Source organism: Callithrix jacchus, chromosome 3, assembly GCF_049354715.1.
Source record: "Callithrix jacchus isolate 240 chromosome 3, calJac240_pri, whole genome shotgun sequence".
NCBI lineage: Eukaryota > Metazoa > Chordata > Mammalia > Primates > Cebidae > Callithrix > Callithrix jacchus.
In genome coordinates, this window is record NC_133504.1 from 22,016,827 (window position 1) to 22,037,292 (window position 20,466).

Below are 20,466 nucleotides of genomic sequence, written 5' to 3' on the forward strand. Positions count from 1 at the left end.
GAGATAATAAATATGAAAGAACTTTGAAGTCTTGGGAGGATGAGAACTGTGTAAACTCAAGCCATCATTAGGATGTCACTGGGTGTGTTTATGTTTTTTATGGTTCTACTCAAAGTCACAGAGATCTTAAGCAAAAAATGCTGACATTCCTTCCTTCATGTTTGCTTCCCAGAAATGAAAAGGTGAACATGCCTCTCTTCCCCAACTGTCCCTTTCCCTCTAGTATTGTCTTGACAGGATTTTGCAATTGCTAGTATTATACCACTTATTTATTTATTTATTGTTGAGAAAGAGTCTTGCTCTGTCACAAATGCAGTGGCCCAGTCTCAGCTCACTACAACCTCCACCTCCCAGGTTCAAGCAATTCTCCTGCCTCAGCCTCCCAAGTAGCTGCGACTACAGGTGGCTGCCACCATGCCTGGCTAATTTTTTTTTTTTTTAATAGAGATGGGTTTTCACCATGTTGGCCAGGCTGGTCTCAAATTCCTGACCTCAGGTGATCTGCCTGCCTTGGCCTCTGAAAATGCTGGGATCGTAAGTGTGAACCACTGTGTCTGGCCCATCCCAAACTTTTCTTAAGACCCTCGGAAGAGAGAACTTTGCCCAGAATAACTCTGCCTGGGTGATCCTTAGCAGATTATGATAATGATGATATCTGACTTTAAAAGAGATGTACAGATTACGAAGAACCAGCATGTCTCATCTAGTCGTCCCACACACTCTAAGAAAAATTATTTTTTTCAACATTTGACAGAAATTGGCTCAGGAGGTTAAAGTAACTTGCTTAAGACTTCATTTTACAGCTGCAGTAACTAAAGCTAATACAAGTGTTGTGTTCTAAAAACCATAGAACATGCACCTGGGGCATTCAAAGAACTGCAGCCATGTCCCAAATAATCTTCATGAGATGTATGCCAGATTCTTTGATCATGGCAGTCTCTGGACACATTGTTTTCAGTTCTTTGAAAATGGGTGTGACTGTTAATTTTTTGCCTGGAGTTTCAAGAGCTGCACTATTCTACCCATGACCTCGTGTGCTGCTCTCTCTAAAAACAAGCATGAAACCAAAATAAGAACACAATAAGAAGTGTCCCTTGCTTTCGAGTAATTACATGATTAACAGTTTCTTCTTTCCCTTGGGAAGAGACAGTCTGTGCTTCGCTTTGCCTGGAGTGGGGATATGACGGTGATGTGCAAAGGACAGGGCCTGGAATGGCCGAAAGGGAACTGGACTGGGAATCCAGAGTGGGGCTGAGTCTTGGTTCATCATTACCTCCTGTGTGACCAGGGAAAAGTTAACCTATAAGAGCTTCAGTTTTACTAACTAAATAATCCTGATCTGCTCATTGCCTGTAATCTTCTGGCCAGCCTCACCTTCCTCTATCTGCAGTTCCACATGCAGAGCTAAGTAGTCACTTTCAGCTTGCAAACTGGACTAGAAATTCTCCATTCCATGCATTCCTTCCATCGTCTTTCTCAGCTACAATGCCCGTGTGTTCGCTCACTTCTAATGGACGGGGAAGTGAGCTATTATTTTTGGTGTTCATACATTCAGACTCTCAGCACATGAGTCTATTTAGAACACGGCTGAGAAAAGATGACATAGAGGGTTGCTGTGAGACTTGAACTGATGCAGTACAGTGTTCAGCACAGTGCCTGTTTTACGGTGAGTGATCACTGTTTGTTGTAATTTTTTCACTTAGGTGATCCTTATGCCTTGAATAGTTTAGCCGTGAGCCTAGCTGGAGACTAGAGGATCAACTGAGACTCCTCTTCAAATCATAAACCTAGTAGGTGGCCGGGCGGAGATTTCTTGCATCATCTGTTGTAACCCTTTCTTCTTATTACCACCTAGTTTCTGCCCACTTTTGAGGAAGGGTATTTGGGATAACTTTTTGTAAATTGATGGTAAATGCAAATACAATAATGACAATTTTAGATCGATGACAAAATTGTAACTTGTTTCTTCTCTCAATCGAGTCTGAAAAACCTCCAGACCTATGGACAAGATGCTTTGCAAAACTCCACTTCGGTTTACAGGTGTGCGCCTGGGGCAACCAAAACAAAAATTGCAGCGATGATGATGGCAGCCGCCCAGGCTCAGATAAAAGAGGCGCCTCTCCGCGGGCTTCACGGTGCCAGCCCCCCACCCCCCGCCCCCAGGTCAGACTGAATCCCCCCACTTAGGGCAGACGTAACAGACCCTCGAGGCTGGGCTGGAAGCCCGGGCCACCGTTTTCCCAGCCTGGGGCTTTGCGGTTCGCGGTCCTCCAGGCGCGCTCGGGTTTGTGTCCTGGAGTGGCTGACGACTGGGTGCGGGCGGGTGGACACCGCACTGTCCCCGTCGACTCATCGCGCCGCCCTCTGCCCTCAGGGGAACACTTCGCTTCGACTCTACCAAGTAAGTGTCCAGGGTGGGCGACCAGACGGCAAGAGACGCGGGATCGGTTCCCGCCAGGGCTAACCCCGCCACCGCCGCCGCGGACCCAGCCCCTCCCGCACCGCGACTCGCCCAGCCTGGGAGGAAGGGACCGTCCCGGGTGCGCAGCCCCGCCGGAGGGAGGAGGACGCGGCGGGACCCTGCTCTGGGCTCTTCCTGCTTCCCTCAGCCGCCGCTCCCGCCGCCTCCCCCTCCGGTGGCTCCATTTTCCAGGCGGTTCTCCTCAGGGAGCAGGCGTCCGTCCCCGAGCGTTCCCTACGTTGCCCCCTAGGGGCCCCGCTCCCGGCCTCCAGCTCTCGCAACCCCCTCAGGCCGCAGCCCCCATCCCGCCCCCGGCTTCGGCGCGGTCCTGGGCGCAGGTCACCTCAGCGCGGGAGGGCGGCGCGGCGGCGGGCGGCTCCGGGGGAAGGCGCGGTGAGCGGGGCCGCCCCCTTGCGCCCCGGGCGCCGGCTGCGGCCCGGCCTCCTCCTCCTCTTCCTCCGCCCTCCTCCGCTGGGAAAGTGGGAGGCGGCGGCGCGGTGTGCGCGCGCGAGGGGGGCGGCAGAGAGGACTCTCTCCGGGCCGCTGCGGCGTCAGAGACACTGCGAGCGGCGGGCGCGGCGGGGCCGCATCTGCATCAGCCGCCGCCGCCGCTGCGGGGCCGCGAACAAAGAGGAGGAGCCGAGGCGCGAGGTAGGGCGCGCGGCCGGCGCGGAGCTGGCGGGGACCCGGCGGACCCCTCGCCTCGGAGGAGGTGGCGGTCCGGGCGTCCCCCATCCCCGCCGTGGGCAGGTCTCTCCGTCCCCTCGCCTTCGGGTCCCCGCGGGCCGGGAATCGGGACCCGCGGATTGGAGCAGCCCGCGGCCTCTGCCTTCTCCGGGAAGGAACCTGCCAGGGCTCTGTGCCGTGGTCTCCCGGGGCGCAGCCCGGCACCCCGGCTTCCCGGATGGCTCTGTGTCTCTGGGGACGGTCGCCTCCTCTCGGCGGGGCTGGAGGGCTGCTATCCCGTGGCGCTCTGTGGGGCTGAGTTTCGCAACTTAAGGCTGCGCATTTATTTTTAAGTCCTTGAAAACTTCCCGCAGTCATGTGGGGGGGATTTGCGTCCCCGGCCTGACCTAAAGGGAGGCGGCGACGAGGGAGGCTGGAGGGGGAGATCGGCACGCCGGGACCGGCCGGGCCGTAGCCCCAGGAGGGAACCGACTCCTGCGGGTGACGCCGACACCTGGCCCCGGGGTGTGTCTGCGGCGAGCGGTCGCCGCGCCTCCCTGTGGGCTCGGGAGTACCTGTGCTCGGCGCCGTGGGAGCAGGGGCGCAGCCCTTGGGCTCCCGGCTCCGACTTCGTCCAGAACAGCTGTTGCTGCTTGGAGCCAAATCTTTTTACCCCTTTCTCCTGGGCATTCACATTTACATTTATTTTGGCGGCGGGGGGAGAGCGGCGCAGTGAGCAGCTTTTTCCTGAATGGCCTCTTTTTCATATGCCCACACTTTCCAGTCCAGCATTCCATCGACGAATTCTTCTGGTGATAAATTTGCCAGATTTTCTGAATGGGATTAGGACAGGCCGTTGAGAAATGTGTTTCAGAGTTTGTCAACAACTGCCCTGAAGGGCGCTTTTCTATTTTAGCTGCTTTCAAGCAAATCTGTGTCTTTTAGAATTGTCCACCTTCAGCTCCTTTTGGTTGGGTAAGATTAAACAGTTCTATTTTTAAGACGAGCTAAGAAACATGTGTATTTAATATTGGGATCATTTACTGCGAGCGATCACATGAGGCACGGTTTCTTAAACGCTAGAGTGGCTTGAAAAAGGGAATTTCGTCGGATTTAAAAGTAAATTCCAGGTGGAGGAAACTTTCAATGGCTTCTGTCAGCGTCTTTTGAGTTGAAGACTTTATTAAGGCAGCTGATATCACTTTCAGAGCTTAAGCAATGATGTTCTTTATTGCTTTTCATACCTCCTTTTGCAGGGATTATATGTAATATTTGGTATCCGTTTGTGCCCAGTGAACCCCCAGATACCTTTAGGGGTTAATTTTGCATTGTTTCGGAAGCCTATTTTGTGTTCAGTTGTTGACTTTGGAGTTTAGGAACCCACATTCCAAAGCAAAGCTAACTATTCAGACAGGGAGTAGTGTGCTTTGGGTACTGTTTTGATTCTTGGCTCATTTGTGAACTTTTTCCCCAGATAACAAAACTAATGTTCTCTTTCCCCCTCTTACCCCCGTGACTCTAGAGCAAAGTCTGAAATGGATGTAACATGAATCATTTTAAGGGATGCACACGACTATGAACATTTCTGAAGCCTTTTTCTCAGTAAAGTAGATAAAGATGGATGAATCAGCCTTGCTGGATCTTTTGGAGTGTCCTGTGTGTTTAGAGCGCCTTGATGCTTCTGCGAAGGTCTTGCCTTGCCAGCATACGTTTTGCAAGCGATGTTTGCTGGGGATCGTAGGTTCTCGAAATGAACTCAGATGTCCCGAGTGCAGGACTCTCGTTGGCTCGGGTGTTGAGGAGCTTCCCAGTAACATCTTACTGGTCAGACTTCTGGATGGCATCAAGCAGAGGCCTTGGAAACCTGGTCCTGGTGGGGGAAGTGGGACCAGCTGCACAAATGCATTAAGGTCTCAGAGCAGCACTGTGGCTAATTGTAACTCAAAAGATCTGCAGAGCTCCCAGGGTGGACAGCAGCCTCGGGTGCAAGCCTGGAGCCCCCCAGTGAGGGTAAGTAGCCTACAGAGATAGTTTGGTGAATAAAGGTGGTGATGTCCACATTTGTTGTTTATTCTTTAGCTTGGTGTTTTCTAAGTCAACTCATTGCTTAGGAAACCATACATACTGGAACAGATAGATTATACCTTTGAATCTTTTTACCCCCATTATGGAATGAGATTGGCTATAAATAATACATTTTATTGTTTGGAAAATTCTCTCTAGATGGTCTCTGTTATCTTTTAAGATAAATTCTGGGAAGCAAGTAGCAATTAGTGAATGAAATCTAAACCAGCTATTGTCTTGTGCCCATTTAAAAATGGAAATTTAATATTGTTTTATCGTTTTGATGGAGCAGAGAGTCATAATTACATGTGTCTAGTACATATGTGTATACGTGTTGTAAATATGTATGTGGGCAAATCATAAATAGGAAATCAAGCCTTAATTTTATATTGCTAAGAGTCATTCTATTGGTTTTTTTGAATACACAGCACAGAATTTGCTCGTTGGTGTAATTCTTAACAAATCATGGCCACAGGTAGCAGAGTTTCGTTGCTGTAGCAACAAAATGTCACTTAGGACCACACGAAAACATCTAGCTTTATGTTGGGCTTTATAGTGAATGAAATGAAATATTTCCATCAAAATGATTTTTCTTGGGATTTGAGTTTGGGCTGAAATAATTTTCCATGAAGCTAATTATTTGGTCAGCTACCACAACTGTCACACAAAATTTCTGTATTTATTAGAAATATATGTATTAATTATTTATTAATATAGGTATTTCTAATAAATTATGTTGTAGGTGATGGATTCCTGATAAAATGTGCTTTTCTCATTTTTGCAAGAATAAAAGGTAGTTAAGAGCATCAATAATTAAAAAAACTCCATTTTTGTAAGAAGAAGGAATTATAAATTATTGGCCAAACTGGTAAAATCTACTGTTAAAAGAAAAATTAATCTGGATGAGAGTATTTTTTTCAAATGTTCTCAGTAAGCACTCAAAAGTGACTTCTTTGATTAATATAAGAACTACCCATTGGGATAGCATTAGATCCCATAATTCAGAGATGTGGATATCAGGCAGTTTTAACAGAATAGTCTTCCTACTTCTTTCTCAGGCTCATCTTTTGTAAATGATAGGAAGTATTTACATCACTTGATATAAAGTATATAAATCATTTTAGTCACTAGAAAACTTCATCACAACAAAATGGTTTCATCGTTAAGGCTGTTAGGGGTTTTTTTTTTTTGACATATTTATTTATTTAAAGATAGTGAGAACTTTTGGCTAGGGTGGTTGTCTTTCCTTATTTGGAGCCCACATGTTGTGAAACTGATCAGCTTACAGTGCTTTGCTTAGATTTCCTTTATTTTATGGAGTTTACTCATGCCTTGATTACTGTATTTGGAATATTTTAATCTCAGAACCAGTGATCAAGTTGATAATTTCTGAGACACCTGACCTAGGTCTGTTTGGCTTAATAAAGGGGTAGATTTACATCTTTGGAAAGGTTTTGTTTCCCTGTTAATTAGACTAGTGAAGGCCTGGCTTCTGGCTGTGGGTAGGAATACTGTATCTTAGTTGTTGACACTTTGCCTTACCTGTTGTGAGGAATGCCTTGGATGTTTGATCACTGATAAAGAGGAATTTAAGGAGAGGCTCAAACACTCAATGTCCTCTGAATTTTAAGTTTTCTTGCTAACATGGAAATTGACTATGTAATGCTACCCAGGTGAATTCTCATTTATCTGAACTGCTAAAGCTCCCATAATCGAGCTTCACTTTTCTTAGGTAAATTATTTGGAGATTTTGATCATGTCAGTATTATTTTTCTGGTTTATGTGATTTTCCTAATTTACTTCATGTTTCTTCTTTAGCATGAGAAAAATTACTTGCCAAAAAACTCAACTCAACTAGAGCCTTGTAACTGGGATAAAATAGATGAAGTGAATGGAACGGGAAATATGTCTGTTACTTTGCTGGGGGTGGATGGAAGACAAAAACAAACAAACCTATTCAGTAGGCTGTGTTGATGCAATTGATGCAATACTTAGAAAAAGAACAGCCTGCTGAGCGCAGTGGCTCAGGCTTGTAATCCCAGCACTTTGGGAGGTAGAGGCGGGCAGATCATGAGGTCAGGAGTTTGAGACCAGCCTGGTCAACATGGTAAAACCCCATCTCTAGTAAAAATACAAAAAATTAGCCGGGCATGGTGGCGCACGCTTGTAATCCCAGCTACTTGGGAGGCTAAGGCAGGAGAATTGCTTGAACCCAGGAAGCGGAAGTTGTGGTGAGCGAAGATCGTGACATTGCACTCCAGCCTGGGTGACAGAGCAAGACTCTGTTTTTGGAAAAAAACAACCAAAAAACAACCTTTTTTCTAGTTTAAAATAGTTTTTTGAGTCAGGTGCTGTGGTACTCCCATCGGTAGTCCTACTTACTCCAGAGGCTGGGGTGGGAGGATCACTTGAGCCCAGTAGTTCAAGTTCAGACTGGACAACATAGCAAGACCCCTCCACCTGCCACCCCCTACCCTCTGACCTCTTTTTTTAAAAAACTTTCTCATTAACAGTACCTAGTACCTTTTGCTTTCAAGTTTTCAGAGCAGTCAGGGCCATATATATAGCTGAAACACCTGAAAGATAAATACATTTCTAGAAAAGACTCCGTTTAAAAGTGAGAAATCTGTAACATGAAGCCACGTGGACATCATAAGGCGCTTCTTTGGACACTTTCCTTAGGTGAGTGACTGTAATAAATCCCAAATGTGCATCCTCCTCCCTTAAGTGTTCTGACAGCACCAAGCGGTACAGTGAGCCCGTTTCCATATGTTGCGCAAAGCTGAAAGTGATAACGTGGAATATTGCTTGTTTATTAGTTATGTTCTATGTTCCGTTAGACTGTGACATGTGGCCTCCTCATGCATTTAGCCGAAGAATATTAAATGTTGTCAACAGATTTGAACATTTCCAATGTGTGATGCACATCTTGTTCCCAAATTTTAGTGTTTCCTGCCTAATTTGAAGGAGAAAAGGAAAGAGTGTGGGGTTGGAGTCACCACGGGAATCCGTCAGTTTTTTACCTCTAAGTAAAGAATTCCTGTTGGTTTTAGGCCAAAGTCAAGCAGTGGAATGAGCCATAGGGAGAGGGACACTGCTGATACCTGCCAATGGCCTAGGAAATGAAGCTGCAGAAGTTAAAATGCATATCGATATTTAGAAATTAGATGAGAAAAGCATGTTTTTAAAGTAGTTCCTATAGAATTTCAAACTAATAGTTAAGTTTCTGCTTTCTACTTGCAGTTCCAGTGATTTAAGGAATCATTGAGTAATGATATCTAAACAGACACATTCATAGATACTAAGTCTCTTAATATTCTCTTAAGCTGGCTGGGTTTGGTGGCTCATGCCTGTAATCCCAGCACTTTGGGAGGCCAAAGTGGGTGGATCACTTGAGGTCAGGAGTTCCAGAACACCCTGACCAACACAGAGAAGCCCCATCTCTACTAAAAGTACAAAATTAGCCAGGCGTGGTGGTGTGCGCCTATAATCTCAGCTACTCGGGAGGCTGAGGCAGGAGAATTGCTTGAACCTGGGAGGTGGAGGTTACAGTAAGCCGAGATCGCACCATTGCACTCAACCTGGTCAAAACGAGCAAAACCATCTAAAAAAAAAATTCCCTTAAGCTTTCATCTCTTAACATTAAGTTCTCTTAATATCTGTGCATGTGTCTGTTTAGATATCATTACTCAATGATTTCATGATTCCTCTACTTCACAGCAAATTTATTCATCCAAAAAATAGATCACATGAGACCCCCTGATTTATACTAATTTATACTTTGTTTATTTGTTGCTTTTTGTAACAGATATTTCTTAAGTACCCATTATGTGCCAGGCACCACACAAGCTGCTGGATAGGTAATGGTGGACAAACCAGATACAGAGTCTTAGCTTTTGCTTTTTGAATGTGTGGTCCATTTTGTGGGAGAGACACATTAATAATAATAATAATGCAGGCATGTAATTAAGTAAATTCTGTGAGACAGAGCTAGGGGATAGGATAGAAGAAAGACCTGCATTTAGTTTGAGGGTGAATTGTGTGTGATCTTCACAAGCTTCCTGAGGAAGAGGCATCTGAGCTGAGATCTTCAGGGTGAAATGACATTAATTTGGGAATGGGGGCTGTGCAGGGAAGGGGCAGAGGGAAAGAATATTTCAAAGGCCCTGACTACACAGGAAGGGCCATGCCTTCTAGGAAGAACTGACAGGAGGTGAGTGTGAACTAAGCATGCCACGGGGTTGGTGACAGATGAGGCCTCAAATTCGATCATGTAGAAGGCATCAAGAACCACCACAAGGGCCACGTGAAGTGAAGAGCCAGATGGGTGGGGTAGATAGTAAGTTCTCTGTGGTTGGGATAAGAAAGAGGGACCATTGGGACTGAGATGATTAGCAGGGCTTCAGAACAGATGCAGGATTGGAGCTTGTCAAAGAATGGAAAGACCAGGGAAGAAAGACAGGGAATTTGAGATATGAGGGAACACAGATGAGATTTCTTTTTTCTTTTTCTTTTTTTTTGAGACGGAGTTTTGCTCTTGTTACCCAGGCTGGAGTGCAATGGCGCGATCTCGGCTCACCGCAACCTCCGCCTCCTGGGTTCAGGCAATTCTCCTGCCTTAGCCTCCTGAGTAGCTGGGATTACAGGCACGCGCCACCATGCCCAGCTAATTTTTTTTGTTTTCTTAGTAGAGACGAGGTTTCACCATGTTGACCAGGATGGTCTCGATCTCTTGACCTCGTGATCCACCCGCCTTGGCCTTCCAAAGTGCTGGGATTACAGGCGTGAGCCATCGCTCCCGGCCCCAGATTTCTTTTACCCTGTAAATGCTGAGTCTGCTTTCATTTCTCCATAGCTACAGTCATACCTCCTTTCTCCCTCTTTCCCTGGTGCTGTTAAGGGCTGAATTATGCCCCCCCCTGACCCCACCACATTGCTAGGTTGAAGTCCTAACTCCTAACACCTCAGAATGTGGCAATATTTGGGGATAGGGCCTTTAAAGAGGTGGTTAAAGTAAAATGAGGTCACATGCAGGGCCCTAATCCGGTATGGCTGGTGTTCTTATGAGAAGAGGAGATTAGGATGCAGACACATGGAGAAGATGCCACTTACCAAGCAAGGAGGGTTGCTTTCAGGGAAGCCAACCCCCCGACACCTTGATCTTGGACTTCCAGCCTCCAAACCTGTGAGGAAGTACATTTTTGTTGTTTAAGCCACCTAGTCCGTGCACTTGGATATGGTGGTAGCCCTAGCCAACTTGTACTCTGACTGCAGATGTACTCCTAAAGGTCAGCCCGTTGAGTGGCCTCTCGGTCAACTGCCAATCCCTTCAGTTCTGGTTTCCCCAGAAACTGGCAACAGTCCAGCCTTCTGTCTTCTTTCGTGCAATACCCTTGAGAAGCTGTTCGGCCCCTCCCCATCCCTCAACTACCCAAATTGCCTGATAATTTCATAAAATAGACTGGCGTGTTATAAGGAAGTTGTTTATGTGACAGTATACCAGATACACAGAAAGTTGTGGAGGAAATGAAGGAAATATTGAGAGGGGAGAGCTATTATCTTATCTCTGACAAATTGGATTGTTCTGCAGCTGGAGTCTGGAGAGGGTGCTTTCCAGGACTGAGTAGTACCTAAGACATTACTCGAGGGATAGGTAATGATGGAAAAATCTGATGCACATCCTTACTTGATGCTTTCCAGGAATAAGTGGCATCCTAGTAAGGTATTCTAGGCTCTATTCCAAGGAAGGACATTGGCAGAAAGAATTGAAGGAAATAGTGGGAGAAAGTTAGGACAACCGAGTTGCTCCAGGTATGGTGTGGAAAGCAGCTGCCAGCTGTGAACTGTGCCTTGGGACATCTTTGACATCTGTCTGTGAACAAGTACCTGTAGAGAGCTTCTTTCAGGCTCAGTTGTGTTCTATAATCTATATAGTAAGTCAAAGATGACATTAATGCTTGTTTCTGTCAAAAAGTTTACATTTAGGGTAGGTAACACACACAAGAAACAACAAATAAGGCACCAGGGGTGGGATAAGACATGGAATAAGTCTCTCTGTATGATGGTGTTCTTGTTTGTAGTTTGTAGTCCTTGGATGAAGTGTGTGGTCAAAGAATACCAAGTGTGGACTAGAGTGGTTGAGACATGCTCCCCTGGTGTTGGAAGGTCCAGTACAAGCACTGACTGACAGAGGAATTGATGTCTCCACGCAGATGGGGATGAGGATCTGTATTAACTCATACTGGACCCAAGCAAGACATTTAGTGTGGTGGTTTGGAAGAGGGAAGTGTTTCTGTGTGTTTCAGAATGATTGAAACGGAAAAGGTGGGTTTTGTTTGTGTGTTTGTTTTGGCTAAACCATGTTTGTTGCATTCTTGGCCTCTTACTTTATCCATCATTTCATCCTGGTTCCTTACTCCAGGCTTCATGTCTGCCCCATCCCCGACCTTTACTTCATTCCTGGGCGAGGCTTAGTGGTGAGGCTTAGAGATGGGATCTTGGATGGGGTAGAAGGCATGTTTGGGAGAGGGCATCTGTGGTGCATACTAATTGATAATTTTTAAAAACTGTAATGATTCTTTTTTGCATCATATAAAGTGTCATGTAACCATAATCATGTAAACCTTACAACAGCTTTCTGGAGTCAAGTGTTATCATTTTATTTATTTATTTATTTGTTTGTTTGTTTCTTTGTTTGTTTGTGATGGAGTCTCACTCCGTCACCCAGGCGGAGGGCAATGGTGAGATCTTGGCTCACTGCAACCTCTGCCTCCCGGGTTCAAGTGATTCTCCCACCTCAGCCTCCTGAGTAGCTGGGATCACAGGTGCCTGCCACCATGCCCGGCTAATTTTTGTATTTTTAGTAGAGTTGGGGTTTTGCCACATTGGCCAGTCTGGTCTCAAACTCCTGATCTCAAGTGATCCACCTGTCTTGGCCTCTCAAAGTGCTGGGATTACAGGCAAGTGAGCCGCCACACCCGGCCTAAGTGTTATCGTTTTAAAAATGAAAAAGAATGTAGATTTCAAAATGTATGTAAAAGCATTCTAGTTGTAAAAAAAAAAGTCAACAATATAGAAGAATGTTATTGTGTATATACTTACAGATCTTTTCATATACATTTATATGTATATGCATATAGTTCTTGAATTTTTGCAGAACTAGAATTTCATGCTCTGCATATTCAATGACTTGCTAATTCATTTAATAGATCTATGAAATCTTTTCATGTTTAAGCACGTAAATCTACCAGTTTTTGAAAAAACTCTCTATTGATGTATAATATACATATAGAAAAGTGTACTAATTATATATACCACTCACTGAATTATAATGTTTCATTCTTTTTTAGTGATGGTAGTATTTTTCTTTCTGTTTTAAAAATTAAAAATAATACATGTTTATGGTAAGAAATGTTGTAGTAGAAGATGATGTAAAGGAGAAAATCAAGGCTTCCAATCTCTCCACCTCTCTCTTCCTAATCTCTAGGGGTAGCCACTGTCACGAGGTTTTTGGTGTTTTCTTTCAGACAAAAAATTGAATAGAAATGGAATCACATTGTACATGCATTTCTGCAATTTGAGGTTTTTAATTTAATGATAAAACTTGGATAGCTTCCATATCTACTCTCATTGATCTGTAAGAAGGTATTTTGCGTGCTTTCTTTTTTGAGACGGTCTCACGCTTGCCCAGGTTGGAGTGCAGTTGCGTGTTTATGTCCCACTAATTCGTTATTATTCTTATTTCATGGCTCTAGGAGGGCTGGCTGAAAGACTTTAGATAACTTGTCCAATTTCTGATCCCAAATGCTTCCTTCTTTTACTTGCAGTTTACTTAAGTGGCAGACATTTTTCCTGGGCCTCATGTTGCTTTTAGCAGGGGAATCTTTTCCCAGTTGCAGCTGGCAGAGGTTATTCTTTCCTCACTATCCTTGCTTCCTGTTTTGTTTTGACAAAAAGAGGACAAATAAAGCTCCTTTACAGTGACAGTGGGCCAGGAAAGCAGACTCTCCTTAGCTTGATGGGAAGAGTGTGGTTTGGGGAAAAGCGTGGTTTGGGGGTCAGAAGTTGTGGCTTCTGGTTCCAACACTGCCACTGGCTGGCTGTGTGGCTTCTCTGGGCTTCATTTCTTCAGCTCAAGGATGCGGACCCATAGGGACCTGTATGCTCCATGCACAGTGGTTGTGGGAATAGGGTTGGTGAGGAGGCTGAGTATGGTTCATCTTTGACTTTTCAGAGCCCTTTGCAGTGTCTGGCACAGAGTAGACATTCACAAGAGGTTTGTTGAATAAATGAGTGAATAAGTGAGTGAAGTGAATACCAGTCTCTCTAGGGATCCTTAGCTGTATATTGTCATTTCTATTTGGGATGATGAGAACCAAAGTTATTGAAAAGATGTAGAAATGATTAGAAAGCAGATGTATTGTTTGGATGTAGAGCTGGGACATGAACTCAGTTATTTTGGTCTCCTACGTGTGAAAAGGAGCCTGATGCAGGTCTCTTAGGCAACCTCGAGTCTCCTCCCCTTCCAGTTTCCTCCATTTATTATCACTATTGCCCCAGTCCTTATTTACTTATTTGTATTTCTCTTTTGGATGTCTGAAGGAGAGAAAATATTATTCTATTATTGCTGTCTGGGCAGGGAAAAGGAAAATCCAAGGGAAAGGAAGGAGAGAGATGAACCCTAGTTTTGCTTTAGCTGGGGGTCTGTCTTTGCTTTAGCTGGGGGTTCATGCAGTTCTTTGAAAAGTTCCGCCTCTGCCCTGGCTCTCTGGCATAGCACCTCATCCCTGGCTTTTGCACCAGCTGCTGTGGAACCCGTGTGTTATCTTCTCTTCCTTGCAGCACCTTGCACTGCCCTGGCCTGCAGCTGCAGTCTGTCCTTTCCAGGTGGCTTAAAGAGGTGCAGTTGGAGATGGTGGAACAGACAGGGGAGCAGGAAAGCAGGACGCCTGCACTACTTCATTGCCTTCCTAAAACTGCTTCTCTAGGTTGTTTTCTCAAAATGCTTTGTTTTGCCCCACAATTAGTCTCCAGTCTCAGAAAAGGAAAAGAATAAAATCAGAGGCTCAAGAAAGGCATGTGGGTAGGGGCAGTATGTCAGTACAAGCGTCTATTTTTCTGTTGCCTGTGGTCTTTTCTCAGCATTCCACAAGCCCCCAGCTGTCCTTCGCACACCTTCATTCCTTATCTCATTCTGTTGGGAAGAATGCCCGCTTTTTTCCACTCTGGTCAGATACTCACTCCATTTATTAATCCCTGCTCTAGTCTATTGCTTAATGTGGTTTATGCAACCCCAAGACAATATGTAAAAAGACTTTATATGTTAAGGTCAAAAGGCAAATGACTTTGTAATTCATGCTGTGGCAGAATTCTTCCTAACGATCCACAATACTGTAGCAACCTAGTACAAATATTCTAGTGAGATGTACTTGTAATAGAAATATTACACATAGCAACATAGTGTGGATAGTGAGGAACTCAGATAGCAGGCAAGCCTCATTTACATAGAAACATAGTATAGTGAGGTGTACATATGATAGAAATATTATGCTCGGAGACTGCCTTGCTGGTAAGCCTCCCTCATTTAGAAACTTCAACTCCCTCACCCTCCCAGTTCTTTTATTGTAAAGAGTACATGTGTCTTCCGCTCTTTGAAAAATTTTATTTTAATTTTTGTTTCTTCCGAAGGTAGTAACCTTAAAAAGAAGAATTCAGAGCCCCAGGCACCCTTTTCATGGCTCTGCAATCCTTTGTCATGTATATGTCTGCCAATGCCTAGTCAAGAGGATGGTAGCAGTTGCTTCATGAATGGTGACATATGGGTGGCTGTAAACACAGCCATTTTAAAGATAGATGTGTGAGTGGGCTCTTTTGGGGTAGCTGGGAAGGGAATAGAGGTGCCATTTCAGATGGCTGACAGAGCAGTTAAATAGTAGATTATTTGCGTTGTGAAACATGAAAAAAGTGAGCAGTAGGAGGATGTGCAAATGAATTTTTAAGTTACATTAAATATAGTGCAGAAAGGCGAGGGCTGTCAGTGTTGAACATTTTTCTGTTAGCCTAAGGAAATAAATTCCATAAGGATTAAGGAAATTATTGTTATTATTATTTTGCCAGAAAAAAATCCTTTTGAAACACTGTATTTCACGGCTTATCAATTCAGGAATGAATGAACAGGAGTGAATTTTCATTATTTAAATATGTAATGAGTGATCCTAGGCAATGAATATTATACGGAAAGGAAGCTAAAGTTAGCTAGAGGATGCTTCATATCTAGTTTTAATTTATGTGAGGTGTCCCCAAAATAACACAGTAGGAATGTAAGTAAGAGTGTCAGTGTGGGATACAAATATCCCTAGCATTTGTATAAGGTTCCTGGAAACATGAGCCGTAATGTCGAAAAGTTGAACATTAGATATTTCATAAGGAGATTCACTTCTTGTAAAGCCAAAAAATATTCTTACGTTCCTAAGTATATAACTGCTTAGTTTTTAAAGATCCTTAAAAAACTTGGAAGTTTTTTTAAACATTAAACACATATAATAAACATCATATAATAAAATTAAATTTCAAACCTTAAGTTTTCATTTGCCCACCTTATCCAAAGTGACATTTAGTTTACTAACCTCCATTATTTCCATTTTTTTCAAAATCTTTGGACAGGTTTTTTCCTCATTATTAAACTTAGGTTTTATGCACATTCAGTGATGAATTATATTTCATATGCTTTTTGCTTTTTCTGTCACAGTTGAAGTCTACAAGGCTATTTTTGCCATTTTTGGTGGACCTTGTTATTGGTAGACCTTTCATTCCTGTCTTAACTCTACTAGTAGTAGCATTTTTATTTTCCTTCTTTCTACTCATTTTTGTAAAGCAAGTCTGAAATATTAAGAAGATACTGCAAGTATTAAAACTGTTGTACAAAGCCTGTAATGCTGCTGAAGCTGAAGTGTTGGTTAAAGGTCCCAAAGTGTGACAGCTTGAAATGTTTACATAGCAGATGTTCCAAAAAAGTTCAAATCTGGCGGCAGAAGAGTATTGGATCTCCATGTATCAAGCATGAAAATATATGATGTATGGAAGTTGAGAATCACCTATATGGAGGAAAGAATGAGGAGACCTGCTTTCTAGTCCTGGCTATATGGTTTTAGGACAGTGTTTTCTATAGGACATAGTTTTCTCTTCTGTGAAATGAGGATTTTCTGATATCTGAGTTCTTTTTTAGCCCTGAAATTGGAAAAAAATAATTACCCTAGCAAAAGCCAACTTTGATATTGAACATTTAGAACAAACTCAGATTAGCACCTGGATATTATCTTCGTGCATTGAGGTGACATGTGGCTCTCACATTTGCCCATTGACACCAGTAATCTGCCTTTCATGTCCCCTTAGAAGCTCACAATTAGCCTTCCACGGGAGCCTTCAGATGAACTGTTAGATTTAGAAGTGAGGTGGAGCAGAAAAGCAAGGACAGTTTAGAGAGCCCGACTTTGGAAGAAGCTGTAAATGGGGCTGGTTTGCTTGATAGATCTTATCTGCCTAGAATTATCCACCTCTGTTCTGCCTGAATATTATCTTCATATAAAGTTGTCACACTGCTTGAAATTCTGACAATTAGAGGCTGTCTTCGTATTAAAATGTCCTGCACTTTTAGAAGGGTATTTAGGGCTGGGCACAGTGGCTCACACCTGTAATCCCAGCATTTTGGGAGACTGAGGTGGGCGGATCATGTGAGGTTGGGAGTTCAAGACCAGCCTGACCAATATGGAGAAACCTCATCTCTACTAAAACTATAAAATTAGCCATGTGTGGTGGTGCATGCCTCTAATCCCAGCTACTCTGGAGACTGAGGCAGGAGAATTGCTTGAACCCAGGAGGTGGAGGTTGCGGTGAGCCAAAATTGCACCATTGCACTTCAGTCTGGCAACAAGAGCGAAGGTCCTATTCAAAAAAAAAAAAAAAAAAAAAAAAAAAGAAGCATATTTTCCTAACCATATTTCTCTTCCCTGTTTTTACTGACATGAGAACCGCTGCTTTGATGGACAGGGCGTTCATGCTCCAAGAGTGGAAAGGCCGGTCACTGAGCCTCTTTGAGGTCAGTCACGCCTGGATGGGGGAAGCTGTGGTGAGGGGCTCACATAGCGTGACCATGTAGTTTATCCTCTACCCTGGGACATTTCTGAGAGTGAAAAGGTTGTTGTCGATACTTTTGCAGAGTCAACAGGAGTGACTGAGGACAGTCTGGGCAAACAGGGCCATAAGGTTACCCCAGCTGAGGACAGTGTGAGTGAGCACAGGATATAGAAAAAAGGATTCATTAAGCAGAGGGGAGATGCCACAGAATACAGAACTTTTCCAAAGTGTTCAGGGGAAATGCAGAGGAATTAATTTCTTCCTCTGAACCTTCCTTTTTGTGTGCTCTGTGATTCCTGCTGGCTAGAAAGTGTCTGGTAAGAGAAAAAGTAGGAGATTTAGTATCAGGCAGAGCTTCCTCTGTTCCTTGTTATCTGTGTAGCTCTTGGGCAAGTTACTTCCCTAGCTAATTTCTTGATGAAGAGCTGCTTTCCAAGTTTCTGAGGATAACATGAAATAAGGAATCTCAAATGCCCAAGACCTAGTACATGCTCAATAAACATTACTATCTTCAGTTTTCTCTCTTTCTAGAAATTAGAAATTTTATACCATATCACCGTTATATTGTCAAATAAACTCTGGGGCATGTGGATTGGCTCACATTTGTGATCCCAGTGCTTTGGGAGGCCAAAGTGGGAGGATCACTTGTGGCCAGGAGTCTGAGACCAGCCTGAGCAACATAGTGGGATCCCCCGCTTCTAAAAAAAATAAAAATTAGCTGGGCATGGTGGCATGAACTTGTAGTCCCTGCTCCTCAGGAGGCTGAGGCTGGAGGATCACTTGATCCCAGGAGTTTGAGGCTACAGTGAGCTGTGATCTCGTTACTGCACTCCAGCCTGGGTGACCAAATGAGACTTTGCCTCTAAAACAAAGAAACAAACAAAACAGGGGTGTGTATGTAGTCTGGTAATTTAATTAATCAACACTTATGTGTTAATACCGTAGAAAATTTTGTTCTGTTTTAAACAGCTGGCTTAAACTTTAGATTCCCAAGCTGTTCGTAAATGAGAGACTACAGAAGATAGTCTTGGTTTTACAACTATAGTGTGACACTGGTTGAGTCAGCTGCTCTGGGCCTCATCTGTAAAAGGAAATGGTGAGCAACATTATCTACAGTATCTCTTTCTGTTCTCTTGTCCTGTGAGAAGATATCCAGCCAGTGGAATTCATTATAGTGTGTTAGACGGTCTGTGACTGTTTTCATTGTCCCTCTTTCCCTCCCTGTCTTCCTCCCTCTCTCCCTCCCTGCCTCCCTCCCCTTCTTCCTTCCTTCTCTGCCTCCCTTCCTGTGATTGGGGAAAGTAATAGCTCAAATAATTTTTTTTAACAAATTTCAATTTAGTTATTTCTTTAGTGTAATACTGAAGACTTAGACCCCTAAGACTTTCTGTAAGGGAAACTAGATGTGCTTTGTAGTTTAGTCCTAATTTTTAAAAATTAAGGAGACCAGGCATGGTGGCTGACACTTACAGTCTTAAAACTTTGGGTGGCTGAGGTGGGAAGATTGCTTGAGCCCAGGAATTTGAGACCAGCCTGGGCAACATAGCAAAACCCCATCTTTACAAAAAACAAAAAAATTGGCGGGACATGGTGGCTTGTGCCTGCTGTCTCAGCAACTTGAGAAGTTGAGGAGGGAGGAATGCTTGAATCCGGGAGATTGAGACTGCAGTGAGCTATGATCGCACCACTGCACTCTAGCCTAGGCGACAGAATGAGACTCTTGACTGAAAAAAAAAAAAGTAATGTTAGGACATTATGCCCATTATGTTAGATTATTATGCCTATTATCAGAACATGGATGATTTAATGCATTGTTGGATAGATGGATCAATTGACCTATCTGGACTGTGTGTGTGTGTGTGTGTGTGTGTGTGTGTGTGTGTGTATGCATATGCAGCAGTGTGTTGTGTTTTATTCCTTTGTAACTGTGATTTTTGCTTACGCTTACCAACCTGGCCCACCCCTCCCCTCACTTAATACCATTAAGATTATGTGGCTTAAGTAGTTATACTGGTCAGTTTTTTCATATTTTGGTCATTTTTTAATCTCATATCTAGAGCAGCCGATTTAACTTTTAAAAAATTATGACAAATATAAACAAATATAAAATGCATTTATATACCTTTCTGATGCATTTTGCAAATGGCTGCAATGGAGAAGAGGCTTGCTGCCTGCCAGGCGCGGTGGGACATGCCTGTAGTCCCAGCTACTTGGGAGGCTGAGGTGGGAGGATCGCTTGAGCCCAGGAGTTCTGGGCTGTAGTGCGCTATGCCGATCGGGTGTCCGCACTAAGTTCGGCATCAATATGGTGACCTCCCGGGAGCAGGGGACCACCAGGTTGCCTAAGGAGGGGTGAAGTGGCCCAGGTCGGAAACAGAGCAGGTCAAAACTTCTGTGCTGATCAGTAGTGGGATCACGCCTGTGAATAGCCACTGCAATCCAGCCTGGGCAACATAGCAAGACCCTGTCTCTGAAAGAAAGAAAGAAAGAGAGAGAGAGAGAGAGAGAAAGAAAAAGAAAGCAGCCTTGCTATGCTTCAAATTTCAGTAAGTTTATATATTTTTAATGGAGTTTATATTTATAATTAAAATATTCACTTACTGATTTTGTAGGGTAAGAAAGGACACTGGGTGAACATTTCATGAAAATGGCCATCTGCTGTGTTTTTAAAAAGTCTCTTCAAAAGGACGTTTCAAAAGCTTGTTGGGACAAACTTATTCCAGTGCCTTACCATCTTCCTAGCCAGGAAGTACTTTTTTTCTGTTAAATATAAATTCCTGTCCTTGCAGTTTACTCTCATTCCTCTCATCCCATCTTTAATGGAAAAGAAGTGCTCCTCTACTTCTTCCTGACCTTGCAGGCTGTGGTGCAGCCCTGAACTCTTCCGTTTTTATCTGGACTGAATAACTGAGTTTCCTTTCTATGTCCTCATAGGACCCATTTCCTAACATTTTTATCATTTTAGTCACTCTCCTTTGGACGTTTTCCAACCCCTGCTTGCTGTGCTTGGGTTCAGGTCCAGAAGAGCTCTTAATGTGGTGATCAGGTTCTGAGTGGGGTTTTGAGTTGTGGGAGGGCTGTTACGGAACCCTCCTGCTGCTTGTCTGTACATCCTCATGTTATGTACCTTTAAAAATAACTCA

The 20,466-nt window shown here is 43.9% G+C and overlaps 1 protein-coding gene across 6 annotated transcripts in view; it reads left to right on the plus strand.

Annotated features, from left to right (window-relative positions):
• Window positions 1–2,190: 2,190 nt before the first annotated feature.
• SH3RF1 (SH3 domain containing ring finger 1) overlaps window positions 2,191–20,466 on the plus strand; it is a 195,741-nt gene continuing 177,465 nt past the window's right edge. For 2 of the 6 annotated variants that reach the window (XM_017970151.4, XM_035292667.3), the window contains exons 1-2: window positions 2,191–2,401; window positions 4,650–5,137. In XM_017970151.4, coding sequence (XP_017825640.2) covers window positions 4,745–5,137 — 393 coding nt within the window. In that variant the 5' untranslated portion in view covers window positions 2,191–2,401; window positions 4,650–4,744. Of the gene's footprint in view, window positions 2,402–3,014; window positions 4,103–4,649; window positions 5,138–20,466 lie in introns of those variants that run through there. The other 4 variants (XM_008992468.5, XM_035292666.3, XM_035292664.3 and 1 more) reach the window with 2 other exon arrangements.